At 42.4% G+C, this 16,299-nt stretch overlaps 2 protein-coding genes across 3 annotated transcripts; one reads left to right on the top strand and one right to left on the bottom strand.

The window, feature by feature from the left end:
• Nucleotides 1-8,934, bottom strand: mpnd (MPN domain containing). The gene is made up of 13 exons (XM_061683082.1): nt 8,694-8,934; nt 7,253-7,449; nt 6,131-6,352; nt 5,399-5,501; nt 4,515-4,593; nt 4,345-4,441; nt 4,170-4,242; nt 3,988-4,064; nt 3,731-3,899; nt 3,582-3,652; nt 2,303-2,392; nt 2,106-2,198; nt 1-1,104 (listed from the first exon to the last, which is right to left on the bottom strand). The coding sequence occupies exons 1-13, from the start codon at nt 8,815-8,817 to the stop codon at nt 1,018-1,020; spliced, it is 1,482 nt and encodes a 493-aa protein (XP_061539066.1). The 5' UTR covers nt 8,818-8,934; the 3' UTR covers nt 1-1,017.
• An 849-nt stretch (nt 8,935-9,783) lies between these two features.
• Nucleotides 9,784-16,240, top strand: mutyh (mutY DNA glycosylase). 2 transcript variants are annotated; one of them, XM_061682781.1, is made up of 15 exons: nt 9,784-9,999; nt 10,401-10,528; nt 10,852-10,891; nt 10,970-11,043; nt 11,118-11,159; nt 11,239-11,310; nt 11,479-11,592; nt 11,671-11,768; nt 11,914-12,058; nt 12,355-12,442; nt 12,509-12,691; nt 12,801-12,946; nt 13,259-13,411; nt 14,460-14,510; nt 14,667-16,240. In XM_061682781.1, the coding sequence occupies exons 1-15, from the start codon at nt 9,900-9,902 to the stop codon at nt 14,802-14,804; spliced, it is 1,572 nt and encodes a 523-aa protein (XP_061538765.1). In that variant the 5' UTR covers nt 9,784-9,899; the 3' UTR covers nt 14,805-16,240. The 2 variants fall into 2 exon arrangements, with proteins under 2 accessions (XP_061538765.1, XP_061538764.1); XM_061682780.1 differs by having other exon boundaries at nt 10,398-10,528.
• The last annotated feature ends 59 nt before the right edge of the window (nt 16,241-16,299 follow it).

The following is a 16,299-nucleotide window of genomic DNA, read 5'->3' as shown; positions in this document are numbered from 1 at the left end:
GTGTTGGACAAAAATACAAAGAGCCAGTTGTGTTTTAAATATTTCCAGTGTGTATTGGTTGAAATGCTTTGTGGATCAGCAATCAGCAGGCTTAAGGCATTGCTCTGCATGTGCAGTAATAAATAAAAAGGTAACAAGAAACTCGTACAAGTTATTAGGCGAATACAGTGGTTCTCAAACTGGGGTCCGCAAGCCAAAGTTCGGGAGTCTTCAACTCCCTACCTGTAGCTTTGGGCCAATTAAAAGCTATCACAACTTTTGTTCTCAAACAATCTGCATTTATCATCATGTTACAATAAATTTTTTCCTTAAAGTAGGCAACATTATAATTCCTATGGCATTTAGGGTTAAATGTGGTAATGTTTAGTTGGCATTAGGATGAAGAGGGGCTCCTTGTAATATGACTTTCTTCCTTTGTTAAAGTTGGACTTTATGTATCTGTAGTATGACTTCACCTTGTAAAAAGTACTTTTTAATCCAGACAAAATGTCTTTGTTGTGGTAAGATACCTTTATTTCTACAAAATAAATGACTATCCTGATACTTTTTTTCCTTAAACTAAACATGTATTTTTGTTATTTAATGATTTTTTTTTTTCTTTTCTTAAAAATAACTTTTTTTTTTCCCCCTTTCCTATGATATTGGGATAGAGGGACCAAGCCCTGCCACGAATAGCAAAAATCCACAACGAAATGACACCTGCCAAAAAAAGTTTCATAATTGGCTACAGATGCCACAAGATGGCGGCAAAGCACTTTTCTCTATTAGACAAGGCTATGGCCTGCCTAAATGAAGCTGTTCCTCTCAGTTCGAAATAGTTGCATGGAGGGGGGAGTCATAATTTCTCCCCCTGGACCCAAACAGTTTGAGAACCCTAGTAATAGATACAAAGAAATCACCTCAGTGTAACCTCGAAACTTGAACATTCACTCCAAAATAAAAGAACAAAACAAACATTACCAACAAACTTTGTGCTTCATCGTATTGCTGAAGAAGGCAAATGAAATGTGGCACGTCTCACTGCACGCCACTCAGCTGGCTGTAGACGTGCTCCAGGATCTGCGAGTAGGCTTGGTCCTTGGGGGCGTGGCAGCTCAGCGAGCCCTTGAAGGGGTGGGAGCGAGGAAGCAAAAAGTATTAAAAGGCGTACTCACACTTGACCGGGGAGTGTCAAACACGTTTACATATACAGCGCCGCCTCGAGATACAAGCGACCAGACTTTTGATGTTTTCATTATACGCGCAATAACTTGAGATACGAGCGCCGTGTGGCGGTAGTGAACTCAACTCAATTTACAACAAGCAGCAATTTAGCAGATAGTGAACAATTCGTCAGAGGCCTGAAGCTGTTTATTTACACAGCCAGTTGAAGTTTACCGTCAAACAATTAAATGTGTCGTTAAAACAGCTATGTCTTTGCTTTCGATGTCATTTTAGCTTAATGCTACCAAACGGCGCAAACTAACAGATGGGCTAACGAATAGCATCTTTGCAGCGGTGTAATAACGCTTCAAGCAATGGACATTTGAACACATAGTGGAGCATGTAGACAGACAATAACAATACGCACAGGCATATTCTTTATCTTTTGTGAAGAAACTACTAGAACTGCGGCTTACTTAAGAGTTTTGACCAGCGCCACGTATATCCGTGTCTATATTATATTGCCCCCCAGGTGGCCAAGGTGCACACAGCAGAAGGAGTAGCACAATGTCAATTGAATTAAAGCAATGTGGCCAAAATTGCTTAATTATTTACAATTTATTCAATTGTTATTACAGTGTGTTTTTGCGGGGGCTATGGATCGGGCCGGACCGCCAATAACTGTTGCTCATTATAATTGTGGTGGGGAAAACAATAACAAAAAAAAAAATATATATATATATACATATATATATATCGCCAATAAGTGGTGATTTCTGTGAAAAACAGGTTTTTAATTTCTTTTAACTAGATTTTTTTTTTTTTTTCCCCAAATGTTCATTTTACTCAAATGTATGCCTAAATTAGAGAAACGGATTGAAGTAATTTCCCCCAGTTTTGTATAAAAAAACCGTACCCCTGCATTTGATTGTTATATACAAATTGCAAAGTGACTCTCTCACCTTGATCTTATCCAACATGGTGGTGTCGGGACACCAGTACTGGTTGAAGTGGACGAGGTCGGGGGCGGCCTTGTAGAAGTCCACCAGCAGCACCTGCCAACACTTTCATATTCAGGACCGTTTTGCACCACTCATCATGGCACATAGTTGTCCTTTTTATTTCTTTGTATTTTTTTTCCCTCTGCCTCTCGTTATACCATCTCGTTGAGGACGTCGCTGGTGAGGAAGTTATCCTGAACGTACGTAACCTCCACAGCCACCGGGATGCCGTAGTCGTTGGGCCTTTGCTGCAACAAAATACCGAAAAAGAATGCCTTTTGTGTCAACGCAGGGGTTGGCACATTTTGTGGACAGATGAGCCAGCTCAGTTGTAGATGACATTTAAAATAATAATACTAAAAATGTTAAGTGTAATCATGTAAAATTGTTTATTTTAGATTAAATTAAAATTTTTCATGTTAATGATTAACAATTCTTTTAAATCCATTGCATAGAAAACAAATTGCTTTTTTTCTTATTTTAAAAATTATAAAATTAAGTTTTTTACCATTTGTTTGTAACCATTTAATTCATGAAATTAAAATGTTACACGTACTGTACATCTTAAATAGTTTATCAATAATTGTTATAGTTCCTGTTACTTATGAACCAATTATTTAATTCATTATAATGGTAAATTTACTGTATCCTAAAAGGTCAAAATTCTTATTTAAAGTTACTTAATGTAATATAATTGTGCTGTTATTTAGGAACAAATTAATTGAATTAAAATATGTATCCAATTTAATAGCATTCACATTCTTGAATTTAGTTTACTTTTATGCTAGTTAATGTTAATTGTGCTGTACAATTATCCATCCATCCATTTTCTGAGCCGCTTCTCCTCACTAGGGTCGCGGGCGTGCCGGAGCCTATCCCAGCTGTCATCGGGCAGGAGGCGGGGTACACCCTGAACTGGCTGCCAGCCAATCGCAGGGCACATAGAAACAAACAACCATTTGCACTCACAGTCACGCCTACGGGCAATTTTAGAGTCTCCAATTAATGCATGTTTTTGGGATGTGGGAGGAAACCGGAGTGCCCGGAGAAAACCCACGCTGGCACGGGGAGAACATGCAATCTCCACACAGGCGGGGCCGGGGATTGAACCCGGATCCTCAGAACTGTGAGGCTGACGCTCGAACCAGTCGGCCGCCCTGTACAATTATTTTAATAAAATAATTCTCAAATGTAATAAACAATTATTTGATTAGTTAAATGTTAAAACTTTGTTGAAAGAGTTCTAATCTTATATTATTTACAACAAATCAATTAGCCAATTATTCAATAAGATAAATGAATAAATGACTTTTAGCTAATAAATAATAGGTGCGGGGGGATTCTAAATTAATGCAACAATTATTTCAGCACTCTTGATAATGTAAATTCTTGCTGGTCCGTTTTTTCCCAGCTCTGCCTTAACATCTTCGTGCTCACCTCTGGCGGAGGTACGACCCAGAACGGCGTTATAGTGGAGGCCACGCCTTGGTTGCCGTGATAGTACGGTCCTGGAAAAGTTTCATTATTTGCATTATTTTTAAACACGATGCAAGTTGTAATGTAAGAGAATCTAAAGACGCAGGTACCGCAGATGACGCCCAGGCACGGCTGGAAGCCATTGTTGGATCCTTGCAGTCGCAGTTGGTGGTCCATCTGCGAATCGATGTCCTGCAGCGACGGCAGGGCCGGACCTCGAGGGTGACTGTGGTACCAGCCCACCAACGACAAGCCGCGCATGAACAAGTTCTGGCAGATCTGGACGCAATAGGGTTAAAAAAAAGAAAAACGTCTATGGTGAACTTTGACTGGGGGAAAAAATTGTGTGCACGCATGCATGCAATACCTCCTCCTCGACAGCGGAGGCAGTGTCTCTGTCCGCCAGCCTCGTTCGACAAGGGAAGGCCCGTAAGACGGTCAGCACTGAAAGAAGCCCAAAGAACAACAAACTGGAGCTGAACTTTGATTGGATTATCAATTTGACTGATATTCATGTCTTCATTTATCTCAATCTTGGGTCAAACTCACATTGTGTGTTCGTATCCCAGCGTCCTCCCAGGTATCCCACCACCTCGCTGGTGGTCAGGTGACAGTGGAAGTCCTACTCAGGAGATACACACGTGTGAGAGAGTGTGAGTTTGAAAGAGACAGAGTGAGATGGTGTGGTGTGTGAGAGTGAAAAGTCGAGCCATCTGCATGTTACCATGAGCAGCAGCACGTTGCTGGACACAGCCACATTGAAAGGCTGGAACCTGTTGATGGCCGAGAAGGCCGACAGCTCCACCAGCGTGTGAGGGTCTCTGAGGACGCAAGGTCATCTTGTTAGCGCTCTCTGGTGGCGTAAACATTGACAAACTTTTTAGAAGCGCCGACCTGGAAGCGTCTCTGGTGCCCAGAGTGCAGTATCTGACGGGGATTCTCTCTCGGTCCGTTCGCCTCGGAGCCAGAGCGTCTGAAACGGACAAGAAGATAGTGCCAATGGGACAAACTAATTAGAATTCAATCTACCTACCTACCGTAGAAGTACAAAATTAAAATGAACAAAGGGTGCCACAAGAAGAATGTGAGATTTTGTTTTCTTTTGGTTGCGACCAGCTCGTTGAAGGGAAACACGACTCCCACTAATTACCACAATTACATTCATCTTAGCGGCGTAATGGTGAGTTGAACATTTGAATCTCTTGTTTTGATTTGCTTATACGATGGTCTAGCAAAATGTCTATGTGAAACAGGTCCAAGGTGCAAAAAAGGTTGAAGACTGCTAATTGAGAGGCACAACCCCTTTTATTGAAGGACCTGAGTCATAAGCACAACAACTTTTATTGGATTTATTTCATACAGAATAAACAAACCCGACTGGTCGACTACACAGTCACTAAATAAGGTGTCTTCAAATTCAAAGTGTGCTGTATCTTTTTTCACAGATTGACAAGTCCACGGAGCCTCAGCTGTCAATGAATCACACCTCTTTTATTTTCTCTTTCACTATGTCAAAATGAAAAAGAACGAAAACAACAAAGCTAGAGTTCGGCCAGGACGTTTGAACATTATTTCAAGTATGTAAAGAAAGGAAGAAGAGTGCATACATTCATGCGAGCACAAATGTAAGCGTTATTGTTTCGCTGTCGTCCTTAAAAAAATGTCAACTAAAAGATAGTCGAGTTACAGAACCTCCCTCCCGTCTGTCCTTCTCCAAAATAGGAAACAGATTGCGGAGGAGTAAAGGAGTGACTGGGGGAGGGGGGGGGGGGGAGTACCGTGTAATCCTCCAGGTTTGTTGTTTCTGTTCTTTTCTTCGGCTTGCGTGGCTGATTTCCCTTCCTCCTCGTCCTCGTCGTCATCCTCCTCGCTCACCAGACTCTGACATCAGGGACACAAATACACCGTGTGCAGAATTATTAGGCAAGTCTTCTTTTTGAGGAGGATTTTTATTAATCACCGACCACAGTGCTTTTAGGTTGCTTCAATAATGTTAATAAACCTCGAACAAGACTGTTTAAGAAAGTAAAAGTAAGGTTTAGGCTTTCTTAGGAGAATATTCCTAGGTGGACAATTATTAGGCAACTATTGGTGTGTGGAATTATTACACAACTGCTGAAAACATGATTATATAATCATGACTGACACTGTAAAAGAGCGATCGCTTGAATTAACAATAGTGTATGTCTGCGATTATGGTTGTCGTTTGCAATGGTGTACAACACTGCATGAACGTTGCCTAAAAATGTCGACATTTCAGCCTACAAGAACCCCACATGGATTTCGAGAAAAAAATGGTGCTGTTTTATGAGTGCTTAAAAACAGAAAAGGTTTTTTACAATCATCTCTTGTGGCCAAATTTGCCATAGTCTATGTCATTTTATAAAGATTTGATTTAATATTGATTTAGTTAAAGTGATATTGTTGGGCAAGATCTGAATTTGCACGTTCCTATTTGATATTTTTGTCTATTTTGTTATGTTTTGACTCGTGAGACAAGGTGTCCTCACCATGTCTGCGCTGGGCTGGTACTTGTGCAGCCAGGTGGTCTTGTACTGGGCCAGCTTCTGGCCGCGGTAGCGCACCGACGCCCAGCCGCAGCCGGACTTCTTGGCCGGGTTGACCAGCCGCTTGCAGTGGGTGGCCCAGGCGCTCGGCGAGTTGAAGGTCTGACCCGTCTCCACCCAGCGGATTTTGCCGTCGTTCAGCAGGTCCCCGATGAAGTTCTTACCCTGAGGGAACGGCGCCACAGAGCACGCAACAAACGTCAGACGGTCTGTAGGAGGGCTGGGCGATTAGTCCATTTTATCGATTCATTTATTTGTCAGGACTAGTCTTTTTTTTTTTTTCTCTTAGTAGATTTCAAACGCAAAAGGAGATGTCTCCTTTTTTTTTTTTTGCGTGAATTGAGTAAAATTAGGTTTTTAATTTCTGGTTCCAGATTACAGCTAATATTTTTTTATGCAGGCTATGCTAAATTAATATATATTATAGAGGTGCAACAATTAATCGAGTATCAAATAAATCGGCAAATATTTTGCTCATCGGTTCATCGATCAGACTGATTATTTTTGTGCTTGATTAAAATAAGACATTTGGAGATCAATTAACATTTTTTCCCTTTTTTTTTGATGCTATGGAGCAAAACAACTGAATCATAATGTATGTTTCTGCATTTTCTGGATTGTCAATTCAAAATAATGTACTGTTTTTTAATAAAAGAATGAATTTTATTTTTGTTGCTTTCATAAATTAATCCAAAAAAAAAAAAAAAATCAACAGATGAATCGATTATTACAATCGTGAGTTGAAGCCCTACTAATCTCCCTGATGAGTTTCATGACACAATTATCAAACTTTCAAGCGATTGAAGCCACGTTGGCAGCGAGTTAACAAGAAATATGTTTGTGCATACGACGCGTTTGAGGACGTACTTGAGTTTGTGCTTCTAGAATTATGTTATTGGCTCGTGATTTTGGCTTCAATGGAGATTGCAACCACATGCATACGGCATTTCTGCAATTAAACCTTTACTTTTTTGACAAAGAGGGAAAACATCGATTCCAATGAGAAATGATACGTATATTTTTTCATCTAAGATTTTCTTTGACGCCTGCTGTCTATTGGCTCACCAGGTAGTGGATGGCCAGCACGCCGTCGCCGGGCTCCACCAGGCCGTCCTTGAGGAGCACCCGCAGCGTGATGCCTCGTCGCGTGAGCAGCGAGCCCCGGCCCGAGCTGGAGCGCGGGTCGGCCTCCTCGCCGCCGCTCAGCTCCTCCTCGTCCTCCTCGCCGCCGTCCTCCACCAACTGGGGTGAGCCGGGCACCTCTGAGTCGGACACGCGTACGTGACGTTACCGTTCCAACTGGGGTCGTTATTGGAATTATACCAGCGGTGGCCACTGACTTCCATTTACAGCCTAAATTGTAATCTATTCTCCTCATTTCTTTAACTGTTTGTGGATGTTTGATGTTTTTAAATGTTAGAAGTCAATGTAATCTGCCTCGGGCCTCCCGAATCAGTCGTGCTGGCCCATCTGTATTAGCAATGAGACTGTTTCTTGAACCAATCAGATTTCACATTCATCCTCATAGGGCCTGCGACGACGGCAGCATTTTTCTGTCCTGTGATTGGTTGGTCGGAGCATGTTGCAGCCATGTTCAACCTTCAAAAGGCGCCTGGAGCGAACTGCATGAATGAACACAGTGGCACCTTACAAGTGTCCCGAGCTGTTGTTCGCCGTTTTTGGTTCCACTTGGGAGCAACAATTTGAGAAAATGGCACAAATGGGCTAACAAATAGTGTTTATGTGATGGTGTTCTAATGCTAATGCACAAAGGGTGCAAAAACATAATAATCACAGGCATATATTTTTCATCCCAGTGAAAAAAAATGACAAATTACTGCAATTTACTGAGTCACTTGGTTGAGAAATTCTTCTTTTTTTTGTCTGTATGACTGTATTATACTGCCCCCCGGTGGCCAAGGCGTGCACAGGCGCAAGGGCTGGGAGGGATTAATGGCTTTTAAATTCATTTCATTGGGGCAAGAATTTTTAAATGTGCGTTTTAACAAGTTTAGGCGTTTTAAAGCATGGGAGTGGTAAAATAGTTTGAAAGATCTTCCCCCCGTATCACCCGCGATTAACGGGACTTCATGTATGGCTAATTATTATTGTCTTCCACAGGCCAAAAAATATGTATATATATATTTTTTTTTTTATTCCCAAACTGTAAAGTGAAGTGTCCAGAAGAGGACTACCCACCCATCCTCAATGTACTTTTATATCGTAGCGATAAAATGTCCTTTAATACGGTTCTCTCTCTGTTGTTGTTGTTTTTTTTCTTCTTTTTTTTTTTTTTGTCAGCGTGCAAAATGAGCCCCAAATGGAGCGTTTCCGTCCATTGTCAGTAAAGTAGCGCTGCTAGCCAGCCTTTTGTTTCCGCGTCCCGTCAAGACATGGCTCCCTCTCGGCCTGCTCCCCTCTCTTGTTTTTTTTTTTGCCCTCCCCTTCTTCACCCCCCCTCGGGGCTGACAATTAATTCAAGCCCACTTTCATTCATCCTCCTCACCCATGATGGCTCCGAGGGCGCCGGGAACGAGTCGCTCCAGGCCGCTCGAGCTTGCAGTCCGGACGGAGGCGTTGTCTCCCGCTCCCCGCTCGCAGTTGTGCCCTCCGTTGTTATCGGAACGCATCAAATAAAGGCTGCGCCGCGGTCGTTTCCTCGTTCTGTTGCTTTCATGTGGGCTCCCCTCCCCTTTCTTCTTCCTCCTTGTCACTCTCTCCCAGGGCGCCAGCTGCCATGCCGACGACCCCCCCAACCCCCCGCCCCACTTCGAACCCGATTATTCACCCCAAATGTTTCCCATTTTAACACTCCGCCAGCGAACAACGGCATTGATCGCGATCGTTCTTGAAAATACGCCAATAATGTAAACATTGTGGCGGAAAAGAAAGATTTGGAAGTGAGGCATATAACAATTTTAAAAAGCACGTTTGTTGTGGGGTATCGCCAGCAGAGGGCAGCAGATTTCCAGTTTACGGGTTTGACCACTGCCAGCCTGTTATTAGCTACACCTGCTGGATAAATGCAGTATTACTTTTATAACAATTTTTGTATTTTGTATTTTTTTTAATTAAATTATTTCGATAAATGTGTCAAGGACTATTTGATTATTTCAGTTTGTGTTTAATTTTAAATATTTATCAGTTTATTTCAATATTTTTTTCCCATTTATTTCAACAAAGCAAAACGAAAGCAACTACATTACACAACAAACTGTTCAATACGGTATGGTTACATTAAATAAAGGAACACAGCATCTAGATTTTGTTAACAGTGAAGGTAATCTATCTTATTTTTATAGTCTGTGTTTGTCACACGCAATCTTTTTTTTCATTATAGAAAAAAAAGGACTTTGATGGGTGATATTTCCTTTTACGTTTATAAATACAAAATCTAAATATAGTTATATTTTGCACAGTTCTAGACATATTTTGAACAAAAACAGTAATCGTTTACTTTCTTATCTGTAGATCTTTTGATTTTACTTTTTTAAAATTTCTTTTTTTTATTAGCTGTATATTTCCGGTTTAGTTTTAAACGGAAGTGACATCTTTTACAGCGGTTTCCTCGCAGCCGATTGGACGAGAGGCGACGGGGGCGTTACTTTAAAATAGCGCGAGTCGAAGTAAACAATCCAAGTGTTCCTTCTAACAAAAACACCACACGTACGGGAGGAATGAAATAGTTGACATAGTTTAAGTGTACCTTCGGATGAGCGCTTTAAGTTTAACCATGCGTAGGGTGAAGAATGAAGCTCTCGAAATGGTGGAAAACGTGAAGCCGAAGCGGAAAAGAACGCGTGCAAAAGACGGTAATGTCACAGCACAAACTCGGCGATTTAGCGAAAAATATGATAAATTGACATCCAGCTCGCTCAGTGTGTTGACAAAATAAACCAAAGAAGCAGCACATACAGAGGCGTGTATGTTTTTTAGCATGTTGCTATGCTGCTACACGTGAGTAGGTCACGTGCGCAAGTCGTCAATCTCAAGAATTCACCTTCAAATTTCAAGCAAAGTCCCAAATTGCTTGAGCAAAAATCCATTAATTTCAGTCAATTGAAGTAAAAAATACGATGTGTGTTCACCCGTTTAGTGAATGGGACAAGCAGCCAAACACACCAATGCAAAATGAAAACACTCACAAGGAGCATGGAGTGGCACCCTGCTGTTCACAAAATGGCGTTTTTTTTTTTCCCCCTTCCCCCAGAAGAACCGTCAGCTGTTGCTTCGGCCTCCACGTACCATAAGTTCCGTAGGCCTGCCGAAGTTAGCCGCCTGCGGACTCAACTGCTCAGCTGGTACGACCTGGAAAAGAGAGAGCTGCCCTGGAGGACTCTGGTATGAAATTAGGACTCATACACACACATAAGAAATGTTTTCCAATCGTATATATATTGACAGAACCCACACATAAAGACAAAAACAAAATCTGACATTTAACAATTCTCGAACTTATTGCCTCTTTTTGTTCGATTTCATGTCCGATAATTGGTCATGTTTTGTTAGATTTTGAAATTAGATTTTTGGCTCGGTTTTTGTCAAGTTTGTCATTTTTTTGTTGTTGTCCCATCTAAGTATGTGTCATGTTACCAGCAGTACATTTATAGACAGAAAGAAAAAGACTTAAATGGTCTGACTCGCTTTTTGTATTACTCCAATAGGCCCAAATAGAGACTGATGTCAACATCAGAACTTATGCAGGTACTTCAAGCACCGCCGTTGCATTATGCAGCGTCCACGACTCTCATTTAATTTTTTAAAATTCTTTTCCTGTTCCAGTGTGGGTGTCAGAAATCATGCTGCAACAGACCCAAGTCGCCACAGTGATAGACTACTACAAGAAATGGTTGAAGGTACATGTTTTAGTCGGCGTTTGATGCTATTAATTGCTCTCTTGAGGTTGTAAAGTCGCGTGACTGTCTTCCAGCGTTGGCCCACAGTTTCGGATCTTGCAGTTGCGACGCTAGAGGTGACCACTTACAGTTCAGATCTTCATTAAAAAAAAAAAAAAAAAAAGGATTGAATCTATTGATTTTGTTCATGACTAGGAGGTGAATCAGATGTGGGCGGGCCTTGGCTACTATTCACGAGGGAAGCGTCTGCATGAAGGTGCTCAAAAGGTGAGTGCTGTGCTTTATTTTGACACATTTAACAGCATCTTAACTTGCTTACTAGTGGCGCCATCGGAGCTATTGCGACCCGTTAGTACGTGTGACGTCATGGTAAAAAAATGCCCGTAGAAAACAGGATGGCTGGTTTTGTCGTGATAGTTGCTTTTGCGTGTGCAGGTGGTGTCGGAGCTCGGGGGACAGATGCCCGACACGGTGGACGAGCTGCTGAGACAACTACCAGGAGTGGGCCGCTACACTGCCGCGGCCGTCGGCTCCATCGCGCTGGGCCATGTCAGGCGTCACACACACGCACGCACGCACGCACGCCACTTTTAATGCCAGGAAATGACCACGTCGCTTGTCGCCTAGGTTACGGGAGCCGTGGACGGCAACGTGATCCGGGTGCTGTGTCGCATGAGGGCCATCGGGGCCGACTGCACAAGTCCTGCAGTCACAGAGGCACTTTGGTGAGTCCGTTGTAGGTAAAATTCAAGTGGGATGGGCACTAAGCCCTGCCGCAAATAGCGGGGGATTAAAATCAAATATAATATCTGATATGTGTATTTTGGGGATCAAGAACTACGTGGATCTTTCTGGTCTGTTGTCTTTCAGGGCCCTGGCGAACACGCTGGTGGACCCTGAGCGACCTGGGGACTTCAACCAGGCCATGATGGAGCTCGGGGCCCGAGTCTGCACCCCGAAGGGGCCCCTGTGCCAGCAGTGTCCTGTACGCGCTCACTGCCACTCTTACCTCAAGGTACAACCAAAAGTACTCACACGCTGTATTTATGTAGCACTACAGATACTTTAGTCGCAGCTGGTCAATAGATGGCGCTATGGCGGCGTCCAACTAGGCACGGTGGACACCGCATTACTTTCCTTGAAGACAAAAAATGATAATGGATGTATATTTATTTTTAGATAAGCAGGATATGTAGCATATGGCTATTAATGAGAAAAGTTGTTTTGCATTTCCGGTCTGGGGTGCACAAATCCTCAGATGTCCCTGCAGGAAGCTGCGATTGTTAATGTTCTGGATAATTTTGTGTGTAGGTTCATGCCAGACAAGAGCAGAATTCCAGGAAGCTGTTGGGGTCAAAGGACACGAAGCCTCCAGCACTTCCAGATATCGAAGACTGCAGTAAGTCGTCGTCTTGTTTTCCCTAGTGGACGTGTTCTCATTTTGTACTGGGCATCTCTCGCCCAGGTGCCAGTGGAATATGCCCGCTGTGTCCAAGCGAGCCTTGGGACGAGGAGCTGGGAGTTCAGAACTTCCCGAGAAAGCCGGCCAAGAAGCCCCCCAGGGTGCAGCGAACCGTGACGTGTGTGCTGACTCGACATGGAGAAGAAGGCGAGGAGGAGTTCCTGCTCATGCAAAGGCCAAATAAAGGTATGAACCGTACGTCTGTTTTTCTATTGGGATTTGTATTATTATATATTTGAATTGTAGTGGAAACTATTTTAAATGTTCTGCACACAATTCCACGCGGTTTCGTCAGGGTTGCTGGCGGGCTTGTGGGAGTTTCCCAGTCTTCTGTTGGAAAAGGAGGACGATTCCGAAAAGAAACAGCAGGCGGCACTGTGTGCCCACCTCGACAAGATCCTGGGACCGTTGACTGAAAACTCCCTTCACTATGTGGGAGAAGTAAGTGCTTGAAATGTAACATTATTCTTTCCAGGTTTGAGAAGTGCTTGGATTTTGTCCTAAGTGCTTGAAGTTGTGATGAAAAGCAATTTTTCTGAACTAATTATTTGGTTTTAGATCAATACAAAAGAATTAAAATGAACTCAAGACTTTTGGCTGTTCTTAAATTACTAAGATCCCATCCCCTGAGCACTGCATAGTGTAATTTTGCATATATAGTTTTCTCATATTTTACTAAATGGTAAAGGAATCCACATCAGTTTTGTATTGAGCTCTGGATGCTGGCTGAATTAGTTTTCCTCATCGTCATAGGTGCTTCACGTCTTTTCGCACATCCAGCAGACGTACGTGGTCCACACTTTGCGTGTGGGAGGCGGCGGCGACGCGCGGCTGCGGACGGCAAACGTGCGGTGGGTCAGCAGGTCGGCGCTGCAGGAGGCCGCCGTGTCCACGGCGGTAAAAAAGGCCAGTTACGTGATGTCACAGTAGATCGTAGAACCCATGTTTTGGCATTGTGGTTAAAAAAAAAGAAGAAAAATGGAACTTTAGAAAATATCACACTCTTTTATTTTTTACATGATTCTGACCATTTTTATTAAAAAAAAAAAAAACTAGAAGAGTTGAATGTTACAAGATATCACATTTTTGTATGAAAAAAATTAAAACAATACATTTTGAATGTTACAAGATAACACACTAATACAACTTTGCCTTGAGATACGAGTTTTTATTCCTTCCGTGGCCACGCTCCTAACCCTTGAGAGGATTGGCAATGCCATTCATCCATTCCAGCCTCCCCAAAAATCAACAATACATTTTTTTAAAATGTGTTTTTAGTAAGAAAAATAGCAGTCTGTAATATGTTACGATAAAAAAACATTCAGCAATGCCATCATTACAGAGAATGTAAAGAACTAAACAGCTTTTCCACATTTTTTTGCTTCAATTCAATGCACATGGTGCCGCTCCTTCTGGTGTGTGCGCCTTGGCCACCTGGGGGCAGTATAATACAGCCATACACTATATTGCCAAAAGTATTCGCTCACCTGCCTTGACTCACATATGAACTTCGGTGACATTGCATTCCTCCTCCATAGTGTTCAATATGATGTCGCTCCACCCTTTTGCGGCTATAAGAGCTTCAGCTCTTCTGGGAAGGCTGACCACGAGGTTTAGGAGTGTGTTGAAGGGAATTTCTTCCATTCTTCCGGAAGCGCGTTTGTGAGGTCACGCACTGACGTTGGAGCCAGCTCCAAACCGTTCCCGCAAAGTTGGAACCACGTTCTTATAATACAGCCCCCTGTGCAACAAGTCCAGTGGACTTGTTGCACAGGGGGCTTCCTATCACAGTTCCAGGATGGAATTCACTGAGGTCTTTTTTCACAAATATTTTTAAAGTCAATCTCAACGCGGCAGTGTGTTTCAGAGCTGAGGCCATATGTAAATTTATTTTTTTGAATGTTGAAATGTTTGTTTTCTTTGAGTTACTGTCCGCATGTCAACTCCCCTGCAGATTGCGAAGCTTTGTGACTCCGCGGGCCTTCAGAAGGAGCGGACCTCCCCGGTAAGTGTTCCTATCATTCTGGGAACCTGTCGCCTGCGAACGCATTTGATCTGGCCTACAGTGCAATTTCCAAAACAGAGGCCACAAAAACATGTAACCCACAAATGCTCTTAAAGATATGATACTAATAATAGTTTGCAAATTTGTCTCACTTAGTATGCGAAGAGGCAAAAGGACGACGGCAAGAAAAGACAACGCAGCACAAAGAAAGCCAAAGCCAAGGCGTCGAGTGGCAGCAACAAGCAACTGTCCCTCACGTCTTTCTTCAGGACCACCAAGCAGGAACCCTGCTGAGTATTTTACATGCTGTTTTTTGACGGACTGCGCGGTATAGTTTACATTTTTTTTTCTCTGAATCGTGCGCCGAACAGTGAAGCCGGACGAGAGTCTTTTGAAAATAGTGACAGGTAGGGTTGCGAATAAGTGTCTGGTTAATTTCCAGGGGAAGTTAAACTAGGGGGTTTCGGAGATACAGCGGAACCCCGCATACTTGCAGTTTGGCACCGGCACATTCACTTAGCCGCTGATTTGCTGTATAGTTCACATTTTTTTCCTTTTTTTTTTTTTTTTTTTTCTCTTTTTGTTTTATCGCTGCTTATTCAACAATTTTTGGGATTTAAAAAGAAAAAAAGACAATTCTGTCCACTTTGAAATCTGGTTGTTTTAGTCAGGATTATGCACGAATATGTTTCCCCCCCAACTATATTTAAGTTCTCTATTGAAAATCAACCTTCAGTTTTGTGAATTTCTGGGTTTATTTAGGTTAATTCCCATAAATGTTTGTTTATTCCCTTGGAAAGTTTCCAACTGTAAAAATTCCACGAATTTTGCAACCCTTTGTTATATTTAAAGTGTCCATCTTTTATATCACAATATGATATTGTATCACAAATAAAGCGACTGAACACACGTTCAGCCCAATTAACAGAAGTCTCTAAAAGATGATTCTGAACGATTATCAAGTGGTGCGCAGTGTTAAAAGCGATCTTTATTTCTCAGTCTGTTAAAAAAAAAAAAAACATCGCTTAAACCAATAATTGGGTCTAGGAATTGGGGAAAAATGTTCCAATTCAGTGCAGTTATCGGTGTGTGTGTGTGTGTGTGTGTGTGTACCCTGTTGAAGCAATCGTTGATTTACTGGAAGAGAACCATCACGATAAGGAAGTAACTGAATGGAAAAGAAATTAACCAAATTAACTTCAAGCTTACCATTTGTTTTTGTTTTTTAATTAACTGGCTACAAAAGCACTTTATATTTTCCTGTACTGGTTTTAACCATAGAATTTCGGTGCTGCGTTCAATTTGAAAACATGTTTTAAGGTGCTCGAAAACACAAATGTCAGTAAAACATACTTGATATTTGATGCCGCTGTATTCACACTGCATTGTAAATACAGCGGTACCTTGACCACCACTCGAGCGAAGTGGCAAAACAAAGACACTGTCGCGCCCTCGCATGTGGGCAAGGAGAGCCACAGTTGCACTTTCCGCCCATTTATAGAACGCACAAATGCAAAATGAGAACACTCGCAAGGAGCTGCTGTAGGCCGATGCTCACACTGACGTAACCGGCCGACCCGACTCCAGCTCCTGGCGTCGCGCGCTAGGCCACGCCCCCTTTAAGGCCCAGATCCAACACACGGATACTACAGTATGTACAATAGACTTTATATAAACATTTTATTTGTTAATATTCTCTTCTGTTTTTCTACAATAAAGTGATGTCTTTGGTGCTGGTGCTTTATTGTATTCTTTGTATGTCGTTTGTGTTTGGCGGTAGCGGACGTCA

Source organism: Phycodurus eques, chromosome 8 (genome assembly GCF_024500275.1).
Source record: "Phycodurus eques isolate BA_2022a chromosome 8, UOR_Pequ_1.1, whole genome shotgun sequence".
NCBI classification, from domain to species: Eukaryota; Metazoa; Chordata; class Actinopteri; order Syngnathiformes; family Syngnathidae; genus Phycodurus; species Phycodurus eques.
Note: the sequence above shows the minus strand (reverse complement) of the source record. Positions and strands in the feature narration are given on the sequence as shown.